At 50.8% G+C, this 18995-nt stretch overlaps 6 protein-coding genes across 6 annotated transcripts; 2 read left to right on the top strand and 4 right to left on the bottom strand.

The window, feature by feature from the left end:
• Positions 1-374: 374 nt before the first annotated feature.
• On the top strand, positions 375-2224 carry ASPBRDRAFT_192760 (Hsp70 family protein; the record flags this gene model as incomplete). The annotated part of the gene is made up of 8 exons (XM_067620519.1): positions 375-438; positions 502-1025; positions 1098-1145; positions 1204-1273; positions 1327-1622; positions 1681-1790; positions 1845-2025; positions 2120-2224. 8 exons carry the CDS (start codon positions 375-377, stop codon positions 2222-2224), a joined length of 1398 nt encoding a protein of 465 aa, XP_067483890.1.
• Positions 2225-4269: 2045 nt separating this feature from the next.
• On the top strand, positions 4270-5566 carry ASPBRDRAFT_145740 (carbohydrate esterase family 5 protein). The gene is made up of 3 exons (XM_067619247.1): positions 4270-4718; positions 4813-5003; positions 5070-5566. Exons 1-3 carry the CDS (start codon positions 4400-4402, stop codon positions 5424-5426), a joined length of 867 nt encoding a protein of 288 aa, XP_067483889.1. The 5' UTR covers positions 4270-4399; the 3' UTR covers positions 5427-5566.
• Positions 5565-7321, bottom strand: ASPBRDRAFT_117403 (FAD-binding oxidoreductase; the record flags this gene model as incomplete). Its single annotated transcript, XM_067617090.1, has 5 exons — positions 5565-6069; positions 6158-6396; positions 6477-6822; positions 6877-6980; positions 7040-7321. The coding sequence occupies 5 exons, from the start codon at positions 7319-7321 to the stop codon at positions 5565-5567; spliced, it is 1476 nt and encodes a 491-aa protein (XP_067483888.1).
• Positions 7322-7871: 550 nt separating this feature from the next.
• ASPBRDRAFT_192757 (uncharacterized protein) lies at positions 7872-9354 on the bottom strand (the record flags this gene model as incomplete). Its single annotated transcript, XM_067620518.1, has 8 exons — positions 7872-8230; positions 8276-8343; positions 8393-8467; positions 8516-8814; positions 8861-8931; positions 8978-9014; positions 9082-9101; positions 9165-9354. The coding sequence occupies 8 exons, from the start codon at positions 9352-9354 to the stop codon at positions 7872-7874; spliced, it is 1119 nt and encodes a 372-aa protein (XP_067483887.1).
• Positions 9355-11232: 1878 nt separating this feature from the next.
• On the bottom strand, positions 11233-13232 carry ASPBRDRAFT_72541 (uncharacterized protein). Its single transcript, XM_067629170.1, has 4 exons — positions 12863-13232; positions 12064-12800; positions 11624-11999; positions 11233-11537 (listed from the first exon to the last, which is right to left on the bottom strand). Exons 1-4 carry the CDS (start codon positions 12974-12976, stop codon positions 11301-11303), a joined length of 1464 nt encoding a protein of 487 aa, XP_067483886.1. The 5' UTR covers positions 12977-13232; the 3' UTR covers positions 11233-11300.
• A 1071-nt stretch (positions 13233-14303) lies between these two features.
• On the bottom strand, positions 14304-15897 carry ASPBRDRAFT_192755 (T6SS phospholipase effector Tle1-like catalytic domain-containing protein; the record flags this gene model as incomplete). Its single annotated transcript, XM_067620517.1, has 3 exons — positions 14304-15631; positions 15680-15694; positions 15741-15897. 3 exons carry the CDS (start codon positions 15895-15897, stop codon positions 14304-14306), a joined length of 1500 nt encoding a protein of 499 aa, XP_067483885.1.
• Between the last annotated feature and the right edge of the window lie 3098 nt (positions 15898-18995).

Here is an 18995-nt window from a genome sequence, read left to right as displayed (position 1 = left end):
TTTTTTTTTTTTTTTTTTTTTTTTTTTTTCTTTTGTTTTGGAAGGCTGAAAGGGCGACAGATCCAGGAAAGTTGTCGCCCTGCAGTCCTCCGTTCTTCCTCCGCTCCTCGTATTCCCACCGGATTTTAGGGTTCCATGGCTGATTGCAATCCAAACCAGCCAAAGAATTAACAAAGCAGGAAATCCGCCGTCTGTCTCTGGAGCTCTTTATTTCTTTCATCTCCCCTACCTTTCTTCTTTCCCGCCCAAGTACAGATCTAATTCTTCCTTTCTTTGGATCCCTGTCCGATTTTCGTTCCCTTTACCCCAATCCCACTGAGATCCATTGTCATCCCTCTTTCCCCAACCAAAGTTGTCCGCCTGTCTGTGTAGGAATGTCTTCTTCCGCAGGTGAACCAAAGTTGATCTTTGGTATTGACTTCGGGACCACAGAGACCCGTAAGATCTTCATACTACCGTCTGACTGTTGATCCCAGCTAACGTCTTGCGCGTCGGCTGTAGGGGTGATGTACGCCGTTTCGAGTCCTCACCGTGAACTAAAGCCTCGGATCCCATCGTTCACCATCGACCGGAGGACTGCTTTCCCTTCCGTCATTGCGTATGAGGGTGGCAACAATGGGGGCGTTGCCTGGGGACCAAACGCTCAGGACAGTGGATATCCCGTATATCCCTGGATCAAACTTTACCTTTACAATCCCAATCATCCCATCCTACAGGAGCTCAAACAGTCCAAGCTTCTAATCCTACCAGAGAGCATAACGCCCGAGAGAGCGATCTCGGATTTTTTCCGTCCAATTTACCAGGAAATCCATAAATGGATTAACATCAATTGGTCAGAGGCTCCGCATCCACGAATCGAATACTATTTCGCACGGCCAGCATGTTGGACAGATGACAATCAACGAAAAATGGCACAAGCCGTGAGGGGCGCAGGCTTTGGGACTAGCCCTCTGGACGAAGTGTTTTTCATAGACGAGGCCGAAGCGGTCGCCTTGTACTTTGCACACCTTCAAGGGTACAAGCCGGTTCGTACATAATTCCTGGTTTGACCCAGCCCTTTTTCCCCATCATATCCAGGCTGACGAATGTTCACGAAGCCGGCCGATGGTCGTATTCTGGTATGCGACGTGGGCGGTGGTACCACAGTAAGCGCTCCCCCATCTAGTCACAAGCGGTTCGTCTCAATGACTGACGATCTAGTAGGACATTGCCGCATTCGAGATACGGGGCGAAGGCGCAAATCCTCTCTATGCTCCCCTCAAGGGCACTGCTGGTATGTGACGTCGGCCAATCCAGGATGCTTATGGAGCTGCTGACACTGTACAGGTGCTGACTTTGGGGGTGCAGCTATGGATGCTGCGGTTGTCAAACGCATAGAAACCCATCTTCTTCGGACAATCGGAGGGTCAAAATCGCTAACAAAAGCTCAGTTGGACCAGATTAGTCTTGTGAAGCAGGACTATGAAGGCAATGGGGACCTCCCAGTTATTATTGACGAGTTCAGCGGTATCATCCTTTCTCAGGAGGATTTCAAAAAATGCCTCCAGGAAACAATCGACGCTATAATCCACCTCATCAATCAGCACCTTACTTCATCACAAAAGATGCAGAAGCTCATTTCCGTTGGTCTTTCCCTCGTCCAAACCGTTCATGGCTGGCACTGACGGATCTCTCAAACAGCACGTTCTTCTCGTCGGAGGCCCTAGTTGTATGCCTCATCTACGGAAACAAGTCGAGGAAGGTATACCGCCCACAACAGAGGTGGTATCCACCAAGGATATAATGTTATAGTATGTTTCGTTCCTCATATTTTACCTTTAGACATCAAAATGACCATTATCCAGCTCGAGTATAGTGGCCCGCGGAGCAGTTCTCCGTGGTCTCCGAGGAGAAGTGACCGTGAGCGTGGAAGCTGCCGTCAGTGTTGGACTAGCACCTTCGCAGCAAGCGGAAATAAAGAAGCATGGTTGGAAGCAGCAGATTACCAGGGCGGAAAAGCCACTTCCAACATGGATCTTACGCAAGGTTAGTACTGACACCTGTCCCCTCTCCCCTTTCCACACACAGACACTGGGACAACTCCGGCTTGAGACTGACGGCATGACGACCGCATCTCCAGGGCGAGAAGATTGAGACACCTTACACCGGCACATGCAGCTTGTTCGGGTATTATAAACCTGAGGACACGAGGACGGCCTATATCTACGTTTTTTTCGCACCCTGAGGTGCCACCGGTGGAAGATGACCATAGTGAGTATTCTGAGGCCTCATTACCTCCATGCCCAAAAGTTGGGCCCATATGCGTGTTGTCTTGCTCACTCACTTCCCCTATTATTTCTAGAGGCCGAGGCGAACGGTCTCATCTCTTTCACACTTCCTGAAGAGGCTTCCAAGCATGATATCACAGTTGGTAGTGACCGTTGCGTCGGTATAGACGTGGAATGGACGGTTGAGTATATCAGGAATAAATTGATGATTGAGTTCGTGGTGAAACGTGAGGGTGAAATCAGCCGGCAAAAGATGCGGCTGCCTGGATTCTAAGTGAAATGATGTGACCGTTTTCTGATCTTCTGTCCTATCTTCATCTCCGTACTCAGTGCTTTTTGCTTCATTCTTTTTCTCGTTTCTTTTTTTTTTTTTTTTTTTTTTTTTTTTTTTTTTTTTTTTTTTTCACTTTTTCCCTTCACTCTGTCTTTCACTTCCGACCTTCACTCCTTGACTTCACATTTCGGGCTACTCCATTTATCAAGACTGTTAACGTTTCTTCTGTTGATTCTGCCTTTTCCCTTGACCTGCACTCTTTATGTTCGCATTTCGGGTTACTTCATCAAGCAAGATTGTTAGCATGCCCATGGTCTCAGTGTTGACTTCTGACGTCTCTGGCAGCCAGTCAGGCGTATACTCTGAATTCGGCATACAAAAGTTTTTTCCTATATTTATGAGAAATCAGAATGTTCTAGTCTCATCATAAAGACGTGCACTGAAGTTCAATTGTAGAGACAACACCATCAAAGAAATCATCAAAAGATAACCATCCTTCAAGGTCCAAGTCTGTATCTGCCTAATGATCTGTTCACAATACTGCCTTACTCATCCTAATAACCAGTAGTCAAGCACTACCGGCAGTCGGCACTCCACGATCAATCAGTCTGCTTACATACAATCAACCATGGAAGCAAACACTGAAACAATCCTTCATCTCGGATTCTAAACCATCTTCTAATCTAGTATATGTGACCGATCACTCAGGCCCGCTGCACTCTAACCCGACAGTATCTTGTGCCCGATACTGAGGGTAAACATTCTATGGCCAGATCAACCAGCTCATCCGCCAATAATCATGCGTGAACGTCCATCCGGCTACCCGGCAATCCTTGTGAGCCGAGGCAATGCAGTCGACAAGTAGTGTGCTTGGTCTGCTGATCGGGTTCGTTTGTTTCAGAAGTAAGGAAGGGTTCAGTTGAAGGCCGAAGTTTATCCATTACACAGATTTTCCCACCAAATTGCATGATAGCAGCACAGCATCGGGAATCCCCAACATATATTCTCTCCTCATAATCTCTTTCCATAATTCCATCTTGAACAGAGAAATACTGTTCGATAGAGAATAAGACCTCCCGGCCCGACAACCAGACTAGATAGTAGTGGTACTCCGTAGTTTCGGGCCAAGAGACTCAAAAATGGGCAGCCCTAAAAGCAGCCCGCGAACCGCGCGCACTAGACTCAAAGTAGCCGCGCCCGGACGCAGATTGATTACCACCCCAGGGATTTAATTTATCGATGACGGACCCTGGTTTGGATGCCTAGACTAACTACGGAGTAGTTACTTCTATTTGACGACACATAACGGTTCCTGCAGATGATACATCATACTGTAGGATGTGTCGCAGGCTGAGACTGCAACCATGGATGGATGCACTACGGAGTTTTCAGGGAGAAATTCTGGAAGATTAGTGAGTTTCAGGTACGTTACCTGATCCTGATCCGTGTCCTAGTTTAACCTTAACACTTAGCAAACTTTCTTATACTCCATACTCTACTACGGAGTAGACTAAACTAGATACCCTAAGTTTGAACATCGGACGAGCCTTGCAAGTTGCAACATGAAACAGCCAGTCTCCACACCGGGTGATCACCCCGATCCCATTCAGTTCAAGCTTCTAACAGACCCAAAAATGAACATTCTCTGGTAGTGGAAATGAAAAGATACCGATGTAGTGTATATAAACCCTCGATCAACTCCAGACATTTCCCATCCAGCAAGTGCAGTGCACCGCCAATCTCCTTACCTACCTATTCTTCCTTCTCCCACATCAATCACTTCAGTCACTCGTTGAGCAGCGTTCCATACATTCGTTACACACAGCAATTATCTATTATACTTGATATTCAAACCAAAATGAAATCCTTCATCACTCTCTCCCTCATCGCCACCGCCCTAGGCGCCCCCACCTCCACCCTCCAGGCCCGTCAATTCGACCTGTCCTCATTGACCTCCGGTCTCTCAGCCCTGAGCTCTGGTTCAGCCGCCAGCACTGGCTCGACTGGTAGCACCGGCTCGGAAACGAGCACCGGATCTAGCGGCCTCAGTGCCCTAGCATCGCTGTTCCCATCCTCCTCGTCTACTACGAGCAGCGATAGCAGTACCAGCAGCGGTAGCAGCAGCAGTAGCGATGGCCTAAGTAGCCTGATGAGCATGTTCTCGGGTAGTGGTAGTGGTATGCCCGTCCTTCCTTCTCGTCACCATCCTCCCCTTCATCCATTTCAGCCCCAGATCCAAAGACAAAGTAAACGCAAACTAATAAACTAAAGGCTCCTCCACCGAAAACGGCGTAACCCAACACAGCGGCACCTGCAAGAAACTGACCTTCATCTTCGCGCGCGGCACGACTGAAATCGGTAACATGGGCACCGTGGTCGGTCCGGAGGTGGCTACGCAGTTGGCCTCGTTGACGGGGAATGAAGTCACTGTGCAGGGTGTGAATTATCCTGCTGATTGGGAGGTAACAATTCCCCACTTCATATTTACCCAGAGTATTGAGGCTAATTATGGAATGTATAATGTATAGGGAAACGTATCCCTCGGCTCCTCCGGCGGCCCCACCATGGCATCCTACGTGAAAGAAGCCCTTCAGCAATGCCCCAACACCAAGGTCGTGCTGGGCGGATACTCGCAGGGTTCCATGGTGGTGCATTATGCGGCGAACCAGCTCAGTGCGGATCAGTTGGCCGGTGCCGTGCTGTTTGGTGATCCGTTGAAGATGGAAGGTGTGGGGAAGTTGTCGAGTAGTAAGGTCAAGGAGTTTTGTGCCAGTGGGGATCCCGTGTGTGAGAATGGGGTGAATGTCATGGCCCATTTGACGTATGGGAGTGATGCGAAGGAGGCGGCGCAGTTTTTGGTCCAGGCTGCGGGGATTTCTTCTTAATCTCTTTTCCTGGTTTCTTTAGATTATGTTGGGGGATGAGATAGGAGTGTTGGTTTATGGTAGGATGGTATGAATATGACTATTATAGTATCATCTAGAAATAGTGCTATACTATATACACAACGTATCTTCCACTGATTAAAAAATCTTATACCCACCCGGCATCAAAGTCTGAAACACACCCTCGGGATCATACCTCTTCGCAATGGTCTGCAACTTGGCCAAATTCTCCGCACCATATCCATCAAAGATATCCTGGAACCACGCGGCATCACCCATATAGTTGAAGCTATCATAGAGACCCGCCTCCAGGGTAGCATTGTTAATCTTGTAGGTCGTCTCCACCACCCAGTCACCCACAATCTCATCATACTCGGAACCGATCCACTCGACCACCTCCGCGTAGCAGAGATACACCTGGTCCTTGTCCAGACCGAGAGCGTTTCCACCGCGGGACTCCGAGGCCGTGAGCCATGAGCTACCGATGGGCTGCCAGTCCAGTTCGATGATGGAGATATTAGCAGTAGGGATCTGCGCGTACAGAGAGGGCAGCTGCGCGGCGAAAGTGCTGTTGATGATGCTGATGCCGCGGTAGAGGTCGGCGTAGGTGGTGGCTTTGATGGTGCCGGCGACGAAGATGTCACTTATCATATATTAGTATAGTTACTTCCAGCTCAGCTGCTAATGAAGGGGGTTGGGTTAAAGTGTGGAGGCGGGTGTGGCGCGCGTACTTGATATGCGGTGTAACCATCGCACCCGTCTCAGCCGCAAACTCCGCCAAGGTCTTGAAGCCCATGGTGTTGCTCACGGCCGGGATATCGGTGAACGGCTTGAAGATCTCCGGGTAGCTCTCGGTGGCGCTGTCGTAGAAGAGAATCACCGAGCCAACGGAGGTGTTGCCCTCTGGCACCACGGCGGGGACAATGTGCGTCTTGGGGTCGGAGATGTTGGCCGCGTAGGTGGCGGATGCCTGCATATCATCAGTATACCCTGTCCACATATAGCAATCATATTATAAATGAATTGGGCATGGTATAGGGCATGGCATACCTCCAAAAACTGATCAATATACTCCGCCGAAACAGTATACGTTCCGGCCCAGACCTGAGTCGACTCAATGGTCTCCATATCGAACCGAGTCACCAAACCAAAGTTACTGCTGCCACCCTTCAGCGCCCAGAAGAGATCGCTGTGGCTAGTGGCATTGGCCTCGACGATGGTGCCGTTGGCAAGCACCACCTCGTAGTTGATGACCGTGTCGCAGCCGAATCCGACCTGGTTGCCGAAGAAGTTGATACCGCCGGCCAGCAGCAGACCGGGGACACCGACGGGGCCGAGACGGCCTCCGGCGACGGCGAGGTCGTAGGTTTCGAGGTAGTCGTAGACGGCGGCCCATCTTCCATTAGATTAGTTATCATAGCTTGATTGGAAGATAGCGGGGAGAGGCTACCTGTATGCCGGACCAACCGAGACAACGGAGCGATCATCAGACAATTCAAGGGTGGTCAGGTTGGACATGACAATGAGGACACCATTGTCAATGTTGTTCGATCCCTAAACACTCCATTAGTCACTGCGCATTTTATGATGTATAGATCAAAGGTGGTGGCAACCCTGATTCCCATATGTCCTCCACCACGCACAGCAAACTGCGCATTGGCCTTCACCAGCGCCTTCACACCCTGACTCAATTCCTCAGCCGACTGAGGCCGGAACACACATCCCGGCGACATGAGCTCCGTGTTCGACCAGAAGTTCTGCGCTTCATACTCGTACACAGTAGAACTAGGCGCAAACACCAAGCTGGACAGCGACTTGTTCAGAGCCTTGCAGCCGGCCGAGGTGGCCGTGGCGGCAGCCGCCGCCGTCAAAGGAAGAAGGGAGGCGATGCGCATAGTGTATGCTACTTGACAATGGCACTACAGAGAAAAAGAAGGCAACGAAAGAGAGGGGTAAAGGGAGCTTTAACTGCGGTCCAGCCGGTGTGGAGAGCTAAGCTGACGTGCCTGGCGGTGGTGGTGGTGGTGGAGATACACCGGACAGTACGGAGTAGACTAGAAGCCCTTGGCAACGGGAGCCGGATAGCCGAGGAAAAAAGGCAGAAGAACATGCCGTGCAGAATTGGGGGAAGAGGAAGGGGGAGGGGGGAACTGAGTCAATGGACCGGTGGTTCCTGGTGAAAACTGAGAAATTCGTCTCGGGCAAACCCCCGAGAGCAGACTAGTTGAGAGGAGAGTGGAGCAATTAGTGGTGGTTTAGAAGTTTAGTGAGGGTTAGTGAGGCTTTAGTCGGCAAGACTAGGAGAACTTTTCCACCGATGAACTCCGGACAATCAATTCAGGTCAGTTGATACGGTCGCTTGTTTCGTGGTTTCCATTGTGGCTGTCAACGGTCGCATTATGTTTATGGTTCATGTATACAAAGGAAATTTGATTATAAAAGAAATTAGGCTCCAGCAGGTCTGGTGTTGACCACGTTGAACTCCACTGTTCGGAGGATCCCATCTTCTTCCCCTTTACACGTTTCGGCCGGCAAGATGTGCTCCTCGCTTCCATTATCGGTACCCCCCTGCAATCGCGTCGAATATTGACGACTCCCATTGTTGAAGTCGGGCTGTTCGCGTGGGATCGAGTTCAGTGGATGGCCATACTTGCGTGATCCGGATTGGCCGTATGCGTAGGACGACAGGCCCAACAATCTGGGGATATAACGTCGCACAAACGGGCGCATGGCGGTCATGCAGCCACCGGTGATACCCAAGTTTAATTCAACGGTGCACCACAAGAGGGCATTCGTCGTGGCCCCTGCTCTGTTAGCTGCGGTGATGGGATGGGGGATGAGCGACTTACAGGTGAGATCGGTGCTGTTCATGAGGACATAGAGACTCGCCAGTCGGATGCAACTCACAATACCGACCCTATCATCATCAGATCCTAGATCAGACTAGGGGATCTACTAGTACTTACGAGCAGCCCATCGCCAGCATGGACCCGACGGCGACCTTTTGTCGCGCCGGCATCTGCAATCGCCGCAACCACGGACTGTCTCGTCAGCTCCCATGTCATCATGATAACAAGAGGATCACATACATCGGCACCAACACCGTCGCGAAATCCGTGAATATGCCCAGTCCCGCATTGGCAAAATAAAACACCGGCCGGTTCATGCAGTGCGACGGCAGGGTCAAGTCCCATGCGGCCGCGATCGGCGTACAGCTAAACACATTGGCCAGCACACTGGCCACATTGTAGCCCACCGCGACGAACACAATGGACCAGACGGCAAAGCGGAAGCCCCGACTGGGAAAGATGCGCAGGTAGAAAAGACAGACAGAGACTTTGGTGAAGCCTGTACCGGCGCAGTAGATGATGGCCGCGATGACGTTGAACTATCGGGTGAGCTTCATGTACGACAGATGGGACAAAAGGGAATACCTTAAGAAACCAAGGGGTAAAATATTCCAAGGGCACGTCCCACATATGCTTGCCCAAACCAAAATCGAGCACTGCTGGTCAGCGGGGCCAAACCGGTCATGGATATCGATCACTTACTCTTCAAAGTGACTCCAGTCATAACCGTCGACAAGATCTGCCGATGGGTCAGTAGTCAGTACGTGTATCTAGTATGGAGTACACCAAAAACCAGATCATCCTACCGCTGCGAAGATCATCAAGTCTAGCGTTCAGTTAGCTGGTCTGTCCGCCCAACTTCACCAGCGCACCCCTCTGTAGCACTTACAGTCATCCCAGGAGACACTGCGCACGACAACCACCCGCGTCCAGGTGCGCACCGAGAGGGCTATCAGCGCCACAGGCAAAAACACACAATTGACCACGAGGAACTTGGCACCCGAGTAAGGCGGATCCACAAAGTTGGATACCTGGCCAGGAGGCGGCTCCATGGCCGGGATAATGGTGCTATTCGCCATATCGGACAGCAGGGCTACTCATGGTAGCGCAGCAATCAGCAGAAGCAACAACAGAAATCGCCCTCAGATCACTCCGGGGCCCAGGACGGCGAGGAGAGCGGCTCAAATAAACCCCAACAGCGAGACTCAAAATAGCACGGGCGTAAACTGGTGGAGAGACTAAATGATTACTATATGTAGGGTGCCATTGCAGTAGGGAGCTGAGCTGAGCTGACCTCAAAATCTGGGACGCGGGTTTCAAGGTGCATTTCCCCCCGAACGACGGGCGGAAACCTTATTGTCTTGTTGTTTGTCTGGAATTAGTTTGACTTTGATCTTTGGCTGTTGGAAGTCGCAGAATCCACACGGAGGGGGAGGAGAAAGAAGGAAGTGGAGGAGAAGGAAAAGTGGAAGTGTCTAAAGCAGGAAACAAGATATGATCATCATGGAAGAAAGGGCTTCCATGCAGGGAATACGATGATTGCAGTACAGTTTAGTGTTCCTACATCCACCATTCAGAAGAAGCAACCATGATGCCTGTCTGGGTATGGCGGATGATCTGGATGGCGCGGAGCAACCTCTTAAACCAGTATGGTTCGTTTGAGTTGATCCGATTTTCTATTTGAGTGTGTGCGATCGGGATTTCTTCATGACGCTCAGGCCCTTTAGCACTCACTCACTGGTATCGTGCTTCTATCCACTTCCTCGTGGATACTCCAGACACCAGAAGAAACACTGGCAGGGCCAGGTTCACCATGGCACTACTGCTAGACTCGCAGTAGCATGTTCCTGTAGTGTGTGGAGCCACCCAGATAACCGAGGCAGTAGCCATTAGCCAGAGTATATCCTGCGCGAACTGCAAAGGAGTGGTGATCGTCCAGGATAGGGGTTGATTGCCCCCCTAGACTACTTCCTCGCCACCTAACCACCGACACAGAAGACAATAGAATGAATCCATTCTATGACACCAGTCATAAAGAATAGACAAAGGAACAGCTAAAGTTCTGACAGCATCACCACCAGATCCAGACCCATGGATGTGGCACGGCGGCACGCCAGCCATCTCGGCAACCGAACCAATGCACGGGGAAGGATTTCTCGCCATCGCCCCATCGAATACGAGACAAGTGCCCCGAACTAGCCAATTTATCTCTTTAATAGATTAATTGAAATTACAAAGTTGTTCTCCTCATTTACCAAGATGAATAATCCTGGTCCTCGGGGTTCGCCATCTCCATAACTAGACTAGCTAGTTAGCCAGGTGTGTGTGCCACACACTAAACACTAGTAGAGTGGAGTATCCGGTTCCTCGGTTGTGCAAAAACTTTAACAAATAGTTAACACTTGGTGTTTATCCCTTAATCCGAACATGGGCTTGTCTCTGTCGCTCCCTGCTGTTTTCTGTTTCTGTTCCTGAAGAACTTGTTTTTATTTTCAATAGTGCGGGGTGCATCTGTCGCATCAAAGAGGGGAGATATTGAACTTACAATTGAATAGCTTCAAGGTCGATAGTATTCTTGCTCGAAGGGAGACTGGTCGTGGAGACAGTCTCTAATATAATAGACTTTCCAGGCACGGAAAGGAACACTGGTCCAGAACAGATAGTCAAAGTGTCTACCACAGTCAAACACTCCACTGGAGTCTTCTGGATGACATTTCCGCGGCGATATCCGGTCGTCCCTAACCCAGATAACTAGTAACTACTACCGTCTACCAGAGATACGAGTGGACACTTGATGGAGTGTTCTGCGTCATCATTTTATTTCAATTGCCGGACCGGACCTATCTTCACCCTTAGGTAGTCTGACTACTAGACTAGATTATGATGGCAATAAGACACAGGCTAAACAGCACTACTAAGCGAAGGAACAACTCACAACTAATTAGTTAGTTATCATTCACTGCCAAATGCTAATCAACTACCGAAAAAAAAAAATTCTTCATGGATGATAGATAATAAAATGAATCTAAGACACTCCGACAAACCGTTTCATAGGTCCATATCTCCCCGTCACCTCGCGGAGACGCGCGCCCCAAAGAAACAACGGCACCGCCAACAACACACTCGCCCCCTGAATCGCCGTCATTTCGCCAAACACCTTCGCCGCGCCCTGTTGGGCAATCCAATCCGCCGCATACAGCGATAATAACATCCCGATTGTATTCCGGATCACGAATATAATCACTAATGCTTCGCCGGTGATCTAATTTTCATCCCCAAGCCAAAGCCAAGATTAGCATCATGTTCATGTTCATGCTATCAACGCCACCATGCAAGGGATTAACTCACCGGCTTATAACAATCCAACGAATACGTGACCGCCACATTGGAAATCGCCGCCACGCCAAACGCCTGCATGGCATATCCCACCGCTGCGCCCGCCCAATGTGTCTGATTCGCCACGCACAGGCCGAAGATGAGGATCCCCGCGGGTCCGATCGTGCCGGCGATGACCATGGCGGGGAGACGATACTCGGGCAGACGTTGACCCCCGCGTCGACGGGTATAATAGGTGGAGAGGGTATCGATGAGGCGTCCTCCGAGATAGAAGGCGAGTAGGGCGCCGATGAAGCCGGAGAGGGAGAGGAGGCCGATACTCCCTGCGGCCCAGTTGTAGGGCGGCGCTGTGAAGGTGCGTGATGCGGTGAGTTGGACGACGATGTTCCTTTTCTTTCTTTAGCTTGGGGGGTTGCAAAGGAAGGGAGTATGGGGTTATGGGGATTACTTACCATCCGACTGAGATTCCGATAGTAAAGGACGACCACAGCAGTTGAGGGTACATCGCGTTCCGGAGAATGTCCCAGACGGTATGGAGGAACGACGCGTCCGGGTTGTATCCCCGGGTGAGGGATAGCCAGCTCCAGTATCTCATCTTCCGGGCAGAGGCGTGTCGTGCGAGGTAGGTGGTTTCGCGGACGGTGAAGATGGCGACGACAAAGACTGCTCCCACGGCGATCGCGAGGAAGTAGCACATCCAGCGCCAGTTCTCATCTTGGACCAGGTATGCGTTGATGAGAGGGCCGAGGAACAGCCCGCTAGTCAGGGCGAGATGGAAGATCATGAGGTAGTGGCCGCGTTCGTGGGGAGCCACCATGTCGCTGACCACGGCTGGGACGGTGGCATCGGCGGCGGCGGCGGCGAAGCCAGAGAGGATGCGTGCGGCGAGCAGCTCGCCGTAGCTGGTGGCCCGGGATGACCAGACGTTCATCATGGAGAGGAACAGCATGGAGATGAGATAGACGGGGCGTTTGCCGATGACGCGCATCAGGGGCACCCAGAAGATGTTGCCGACGCCGAAGAGGAAGACATTGAAGCAGACGAGTTCGCCGGCTTGGGTTTGGGAGACGTGGAACTCGGCGATGATGGCCTTGGTGGCGACGGTGAAGTTGCTGCTGTTGACATTGGCCAGGAAGGTGTAGAAGCAGATGGTCAGGTAGGTGGTGAGTTTGGCCGCGGTGGACCAGTTCTAGAAATTAGCACATTAGGTGGGTTCATGGTAACGGAAAAGATGTGGATGTGTGGATGTACCTGAGGATCATTCGGGGCAGGTGTGATAGATTCCTTGTCATTGGAAAGATCCGGGAGGCCATGTTCCTCTGCAGCGTGATCGATATGGCCAAAGGTGGCCTTGTCGTCGTCCATGGTGATGATGGTAGAAGGGAAAACAGGTAGGGTAAAGGGGAGTACTTCACTGTAGTTCAGTAGTACTAGTAGTCGGCATGGGTCCGGCAATTATGTAGGCCATCATCACAGGGTAGATCTTACGAAGGGCTTGGATCCCTTGGATCGCTTGGAAGACCCGTGTCGGGATATCCGAGATGCCCTCGAACCTGCAACAGGCCAAACACCAACAAAATGACTAAATTCGCCCCGGACTTCGGTTGGATCCCAGTTTACCCCGCCTTTTGCTACCCCGGAATGTGCGAGCTTGGCCTCTTGGCTGATAGCTCGTCTCTGCAACTCTCTCTCTCTCTCTCTCGGATGACCCGAGAGGATGAGCAGGGAGCTAGGGCTTACACAGTCACCGGGAGCTCGTTTGGCAATTGGACTGGCCACGTCAATTCGGGATTTGCGTGATACGAGCTGGGGTTCTTGCAGGTGGCGTGGAAGGTTGATGGGACATCATCGATCTGGGTGACCTTGGACATTCTGACATATACCTCATTGGTATTCAGTGCTCCTTGGGTGATAGATTACATTCGATATTAGACTGGATAGGATAATCAATTGCCGATCGGGTAATGCTTTGATTCTCCAAGGCACAGCTCGGATATTGGACCCCGTGACAGCATCGCGATGCAGTGTCTTCCTGAGGCATACACAAGGCATCAATCTGACTCAGGTACTGATGCTAAGAATATCCCACAATGAGTAAAATGTGTCTAGCCTCTGGCAAGATCACTCCTCAGGGTCCATTGTATCTATTTATGTTAGCCTATCTCAATTAAGCAAAATACAATGAAGTAAAACTATCAAGTGCGCAGAATCGAAACAGACATACCAAAGATACTATATATATATATATATATATATATGCTCTCGTAATTGTCATGCTCTAGTTCTCATCCCTGGTACTCATTCTAGTGACACTTATCTCCAATAACTTAGATGGTAGAATAAAGCTATAATAAGCAGCAGGACATGCTACGGTGGTCAGTTGCTCGGCTGTTCCCAAGGCCTCCGGGGAGCCCGAAGCGAAGGGACTCGAAGGCATGCATCGCATACACAATGTTTTCCACACTTGACGATTCCGTCATCGTTTAGTGCGGTGATATTAGCTAAAGGCGAAATTCCTCGCGTTGTGGCAAATAACTATCACCTCAGCGATGCAACGACCGCAGCAGCCTTCCTCAGCAATATCAAGTAAATCCAATTATATGTATAAACAACTAATAAATACTATCTAACAACAAAAACGCTTGCAACAATCTATCATACATGGTCATCAGCATCAACATCAACATCAACATCAACAGCACAAGTCCGACCGTCGAGTTCGCGTCCTCCCATCCACGGCCTCTCGATGCCAAACGTAATACTCGCATAACGTCCGACGTCGCCGAGTCCGCTCGTCCTCATGGATCTCGTCCGCCTCCTCGATCTCCTTGTCATGGCCGCTATCCTTGTCGTGCACGATATGCTTCCATCCCTCGATGACATCGTCCACCTCCGCCAGATGTCCCACCCCGAGATTGTACGGCCGATAGTCCGGGTCCCGCTTGAGCCGCTCGATCACGCTGTAGTGCAGCTTGGCTCCTTGTGGAAGCGGTCGTCGCAACCCCCCGACATGCCATCGTGTTGACTGCACCCTTCCATCCGGTGCCACTTTAGGCCGCTTGATGGGCAGACACTCGAGCACGCGCCAGAACAACGTCTCGAGCGGCTTGCCCGAGTCATACATGAGAGAATCATGCAGCACAGCTCGCTCGGCATCGTGTATCACATCTGGGTTGCTGTGCTCCTGTTTTTTAAAATCAAAGCAGCCCAGCTTGTGTAGCTGCTCCGGCTCATAGGTCAGGCCGGCATCGATGGACTCCTCCACCATCCACATAAGGGGAATCTGACTGGCCACCCAGTCTCGGCCCAACTCCCGCGGCCACCCACCACCAATGTCGCTATGGTCACCGGCGAAGTAGACTTCCTCGAACTCGGTCTCCTGAGACGCCAGCAAGTCGCTACCCCAGAACTCAATATCCGCACGCTCAGCCCAGGTACTCACCCGGCCGATCTTCCCATGCGCCCGCAGCTTCTCGAATAGCACCGGTTGGAATTTGATTCGGCGTTCATCAATGCTAACCGCATGTCGCATGATTCGCGGCTTCGGTTGGATTCGCATGTCTCTTTGGTCGTCGTAGATGTTGAACTTCGCCACGCTGTTCACCGTATCGAAAAGACCAAGGAAATGCACGCGGCCCACGGATCGGCACATCGTGTCGCGGCACATTCGGAGGAAATACTCTGCCTGTTCAGATTCTTTGCCGCTGTTGGCAAACTTGTACGAGGTAAACGCTTCCCAGACAAGGGGCATGATCTCCTCATTGTCGGCTGAGATCAGCCCGATAAAGTCAAGCATCTCATTGAGGAAGCGCGCCGTGTAGGCCCCACGCGAGAAACCAAACAAGTAGATGTGCGATCCCGGGATCCAGCGGCGCGCGAGGAATCGGTATCCGTAGATGACATGTTGGGCAAAAGAGGTCGCGAGCGCCTCATCGATGATCGCGTTGGGGGCGATGTTGCTAAAGGGACGGACAGCCGCGTTGGCGAAGGTCCCCGGTCTGATGTCTTCTCCTATGCCGGCTATATAAGGTTAATAAGTGGAATTCTGTGTCAGGGGAGGCAACATACGCTGGTAGTAGCAGTCTAATCATGTTAGCTAGGGTTCATTACATCCACCAAGGTGACTTACATCGGTTTTCCTTCTTGCGGTCTAGCATGCGGAAGATCTTGAGAATGTTACTATCCCCGCCATCCACGCGAAATGTGTTCCCCGTTCCATCGAAACAGAGAACCAACTCTCGCGTCGGACGGTCTGGGGGAGGGCAGTTGCACGGGTCGAGACTCATTGTGCTCCTATTTGGTAGCTGCTTGGAGAGTTTCAAGTGGACCGGTGCCGAAATTGGGCGACATTGAGCTTAAAAGGCCGACATTGCCCGACAGCTCCGCTCCCTTCATCGGCTGAGGTGTCCAACAAGTTGGCAGTGTCGGGGCACTGTCGATCCTGTGGGGATAACAATAGCCTGGCAGGACTGGCTGGTTGACTCACCGCATATGCAGGGCTGAGCATGTTGTAAGCCATGAAGTCAGCTTCATGTATGAATTCAGCTGATCGGCAGACGAATGGCGAGAGATTGCTGTAGTTCGTGCTCGGGCGGTGCCTTACCGGGCTCTCTGGGTCAGTTGAACTTGAGTCAAACTCGTGAGCGCCATCCAATCACCACTGTCTATGGGGACGGCTGATGTCCAATCAGTCTGATATAAGCCTAGATTACCACCAGGACACATGGTCAGCAGCGTGGCGCAATTCGTGTTCGAGCCCGGTTGGTGAACTTCAGGCGTCCAGTAAGCGGATATGACCAATCACAGAATATGATGTGATACTGCATTTTTATAGACAATATATGCATGCATTGCCGTTCATTGCAGCGCCCAATCGGCAAGTTTAGCGACCCATTGTTGACGAGAAAGGCAACTCGTGGTGCCGAATATCCTGCTTCTACGGTCTTCGGACTCACAGAGCCACCCAGTCAAATGCTTCATTTGCCTCAAGGGTTCATTTGCCTCAAGGGTTCATTTGCCTCAAGGGTTCATTTGCCTCAAGGGTTCATTTGCCTCAAGGGTTCATTTGCCTCAAGGGTTCGCAGCGACCCTGTAGAGAACTGCTGTAGAGAACTGCAAAAGGCTTGGAGCCTTAGCTCTTGGCCTACTCGCCCTGGCAAATTTAGCCAACGCCACCCTACCTTGCATCTGCACACGGCCGCTTCCCGTGCAAGTACGAAATCAGGTCAAACAATCTGCGTAGTGATATCACCGCAGGGCGGCCTGCCGGGGAGGAAGCCGGTTAGTATTGTCTCAAATATATGTTCACGGCGTAGTCGTGGCGAAGGCAGTCTAAATTTGGGCCCTTACAGTTGTTATGAGAATACTTCAAGCCGGCTTCGGCCTGATATTTGAAGGACGACCTATCTTTACAGCCGTTGTTTCCAGTATCCTCTTATATATACTTGGGAATTACTCTGCATACGCATGTGCGAAGCGAATGTGCTTCCTGTAGCTGTAGCTGTAGCTGTCAAATGACACTCGAATGTTATCGTTCCGGCTATTAGGCAGGTCGACAAATAGCATCTCTGGATCAAACAGGCCATTGATATAAAGAATATCTGATTGTTTCCCAAAGGCTGTGTGCCATGGTCCGCTTCCCATCGAGTGAGTAACGATTGTAGCTGCCCAATGCTATTGTCCCAGTGATAAGCTCAGTTTGAGTTGGCTAGCTCTGCTCCACTCTGACGATTGGACCAAAGAATGGATGCCATGAATCGAGTGGGACGCGCCCGTCGATCATCGTTCACTGAGTTTCATGAGTCCTCACGATCAGCTGCTCGTGGTATGGCGAGCTAACCAGATGGACAACTCAGGCGAGAAAGCTTGCCGGTCGCTGCGACAATAATTCAGAATATGGCCAAGATTTCTGCTGCTACTTTCCATCAAAGATATGGCTTCAAGTACTGGTTGATGCAATACTGTTTTCAATGCGACTGACGAGAGCAGAAGGCATAAGTAGAAAAAGGAGAGAGGGAGAGGGGGAGTAGGCGAGGATGACGATGATTCCTCAGGCATCAAGGCGTTCGTCTGCGCCAGGCAGCCAAACAATGCAAACATCCATCACATCCTCGATGATCTCACTTCCTGCTCTACTCTCATCACGTCCACAAGGATCATACATTTACTCCCAACTCCACAATGCCTTATCACACGCTGTCAGGTGCACTACCATCAATGTGGGAGCCACCATTGCCCGCTTCTTTCCAGCCATCCATTACAACCTTTCATACCGATGACTACAAGTGACCGTCTGCAAATATCTTAATGCCAACAACAATACTTCATCCAGTGATGTCTGCGTATGTTGCATATAACTAGAGGACGTCAAGCCCGTTCCAATGTATAAGGCAGGCCATCTGGCCGCGGCACTTAGTGTCGGCGTCTGGTGTGAATCAGTGTGTACTTCACCCATTTACCCAGTACCCCCATATCTACCATAAGACAATTGACACTGGCTGAGATATGTAACTGACTGAAGGAAGTAAATAAATAGGCTACAACTTCGAAACGCCGTTACAATAAAGTACGAGGGATCGGAGACGCTCTCCCACCTCTCTTGCACAGCCCGTACACCACAACACACAACACGAGCACGCTTCTCACGGATCCCCGAAGTAGTAGAGGAGACACAGATGGAACTATGATACGGCGCAGAGACCACCGTGAAACAGGAATCAGATACGTTGTTTGGGATTCTAGCACACGGTAAAACCGCAGAGTATTGCAGAACCCGAATCAAGAGTGCTTTCCCGCGGTAGAGACGAGACAGCGGGTCAGCAGTACACTAAGCTACGATCGGAGAGAGCATCAGGGAATATGTGGCGGTGATATGACGCCTGACGATAGATCCATGACGGAGGGATATAGCTGTTGTAAGGGGAATTTCCTCTTCCAACCAGGCATAAATCTACACATCCCTACCTACCCACCATACCCTGATCGCCTTACCCAACGACAACCTAAACAACAAGCAGCAACAACAACAGCAACAGAACAAAAACAAGAATCACACGGAGCTACCTACCAGCCAATCCCAACTTCAAGGAACATAGAATTAACCACAAGGTTAAAGCCCGAGGCTTAAAAAGGTACCACCACCGACCCAAACCCACTAACCAAGACAGCAGAAGAAAGCGCTCGTAAGAACCTAAGAAACCAGAAAGCAAGAAATGAACAATGCAACCCTCATCTTCCATCCCAGGTAATATGATACAAACGCCAAAAGATTAAAAGGTCACCACACGGACATCACCGAGTAGATAGATCGCCTACAAGCAACTCCAACAAAACAGGCACGCTGTAGTTCAGGAACCATGATCCATGGTTCCAAGAACCAGGTCCA

This window comes from Aspergillus brasiliensis (genome assembly GCF_001889945.1).
Source record: "Aspergillus brasiliensis CBS 101740 unplaced genomic scaffold ASPBRscaffold_2, whole genome shotgun sequence".
Taxonomy (NCBI): domain Eukaryota; kingdom Fungi; phylum Ascomycota; class Eurotiomycetes; order Eurotiales; family Aspergillaceae; genus Aspergillus; species Aspergillus brasiliensis.
Note: the sequence above shows the minus strand (reverse complement) of the source record. Positions and strands in the feature narration are given on the sequence as shown.

Excerpts from the sequence above, each read along its gene's own strand:
- ASPBRDRAFT_145740 (XM_067619247.1), top strand. The coding sequence starts at position 4,400 with ATGAAATCCTTCATCACTCTCTCCCTCATCGCCACCGCCCTAGGCGCC. Across the intron at positions 4,719-4,812 it reads GTTCTCGGGTAGTGGTAGTG|GCTCCTCCACCGAAAACGGC; the intron begins GTATGCCCGTCC and ends AATAAACTAAAG. Across the intron at positions 5,004-5,069 it reads ATTATCCTGCTGATTGGGAG|GGAAACGTATCCCTCGGCTC; the intron begins GTAACAATTCCC and ends TATAATGTATAG.
- ASPBRDRAFT_72541 (XM_067629170.1), bottom strand. The coding sequence starts at position 12,976 with ATGGACGACGACAAGGCCACCTTTGGCCATATCGATCACGCTGCAGAG. Across the intron at positions 12,801-12,862 it reads CTGCCCCGAATGATCCTCAG|AACTGGTCCACCGCGGCCAA; the intron begins GTACATCCACAC and ends GCTAATTTCTAG. Across the intron at positions 11,538-11,623 it reads CGTTGGATTGTTATAAGCCG|ATCACCGGCGAAGCATTAGT; the intron begins GTGAGTTAATCC and ends GATGAAAATTAG.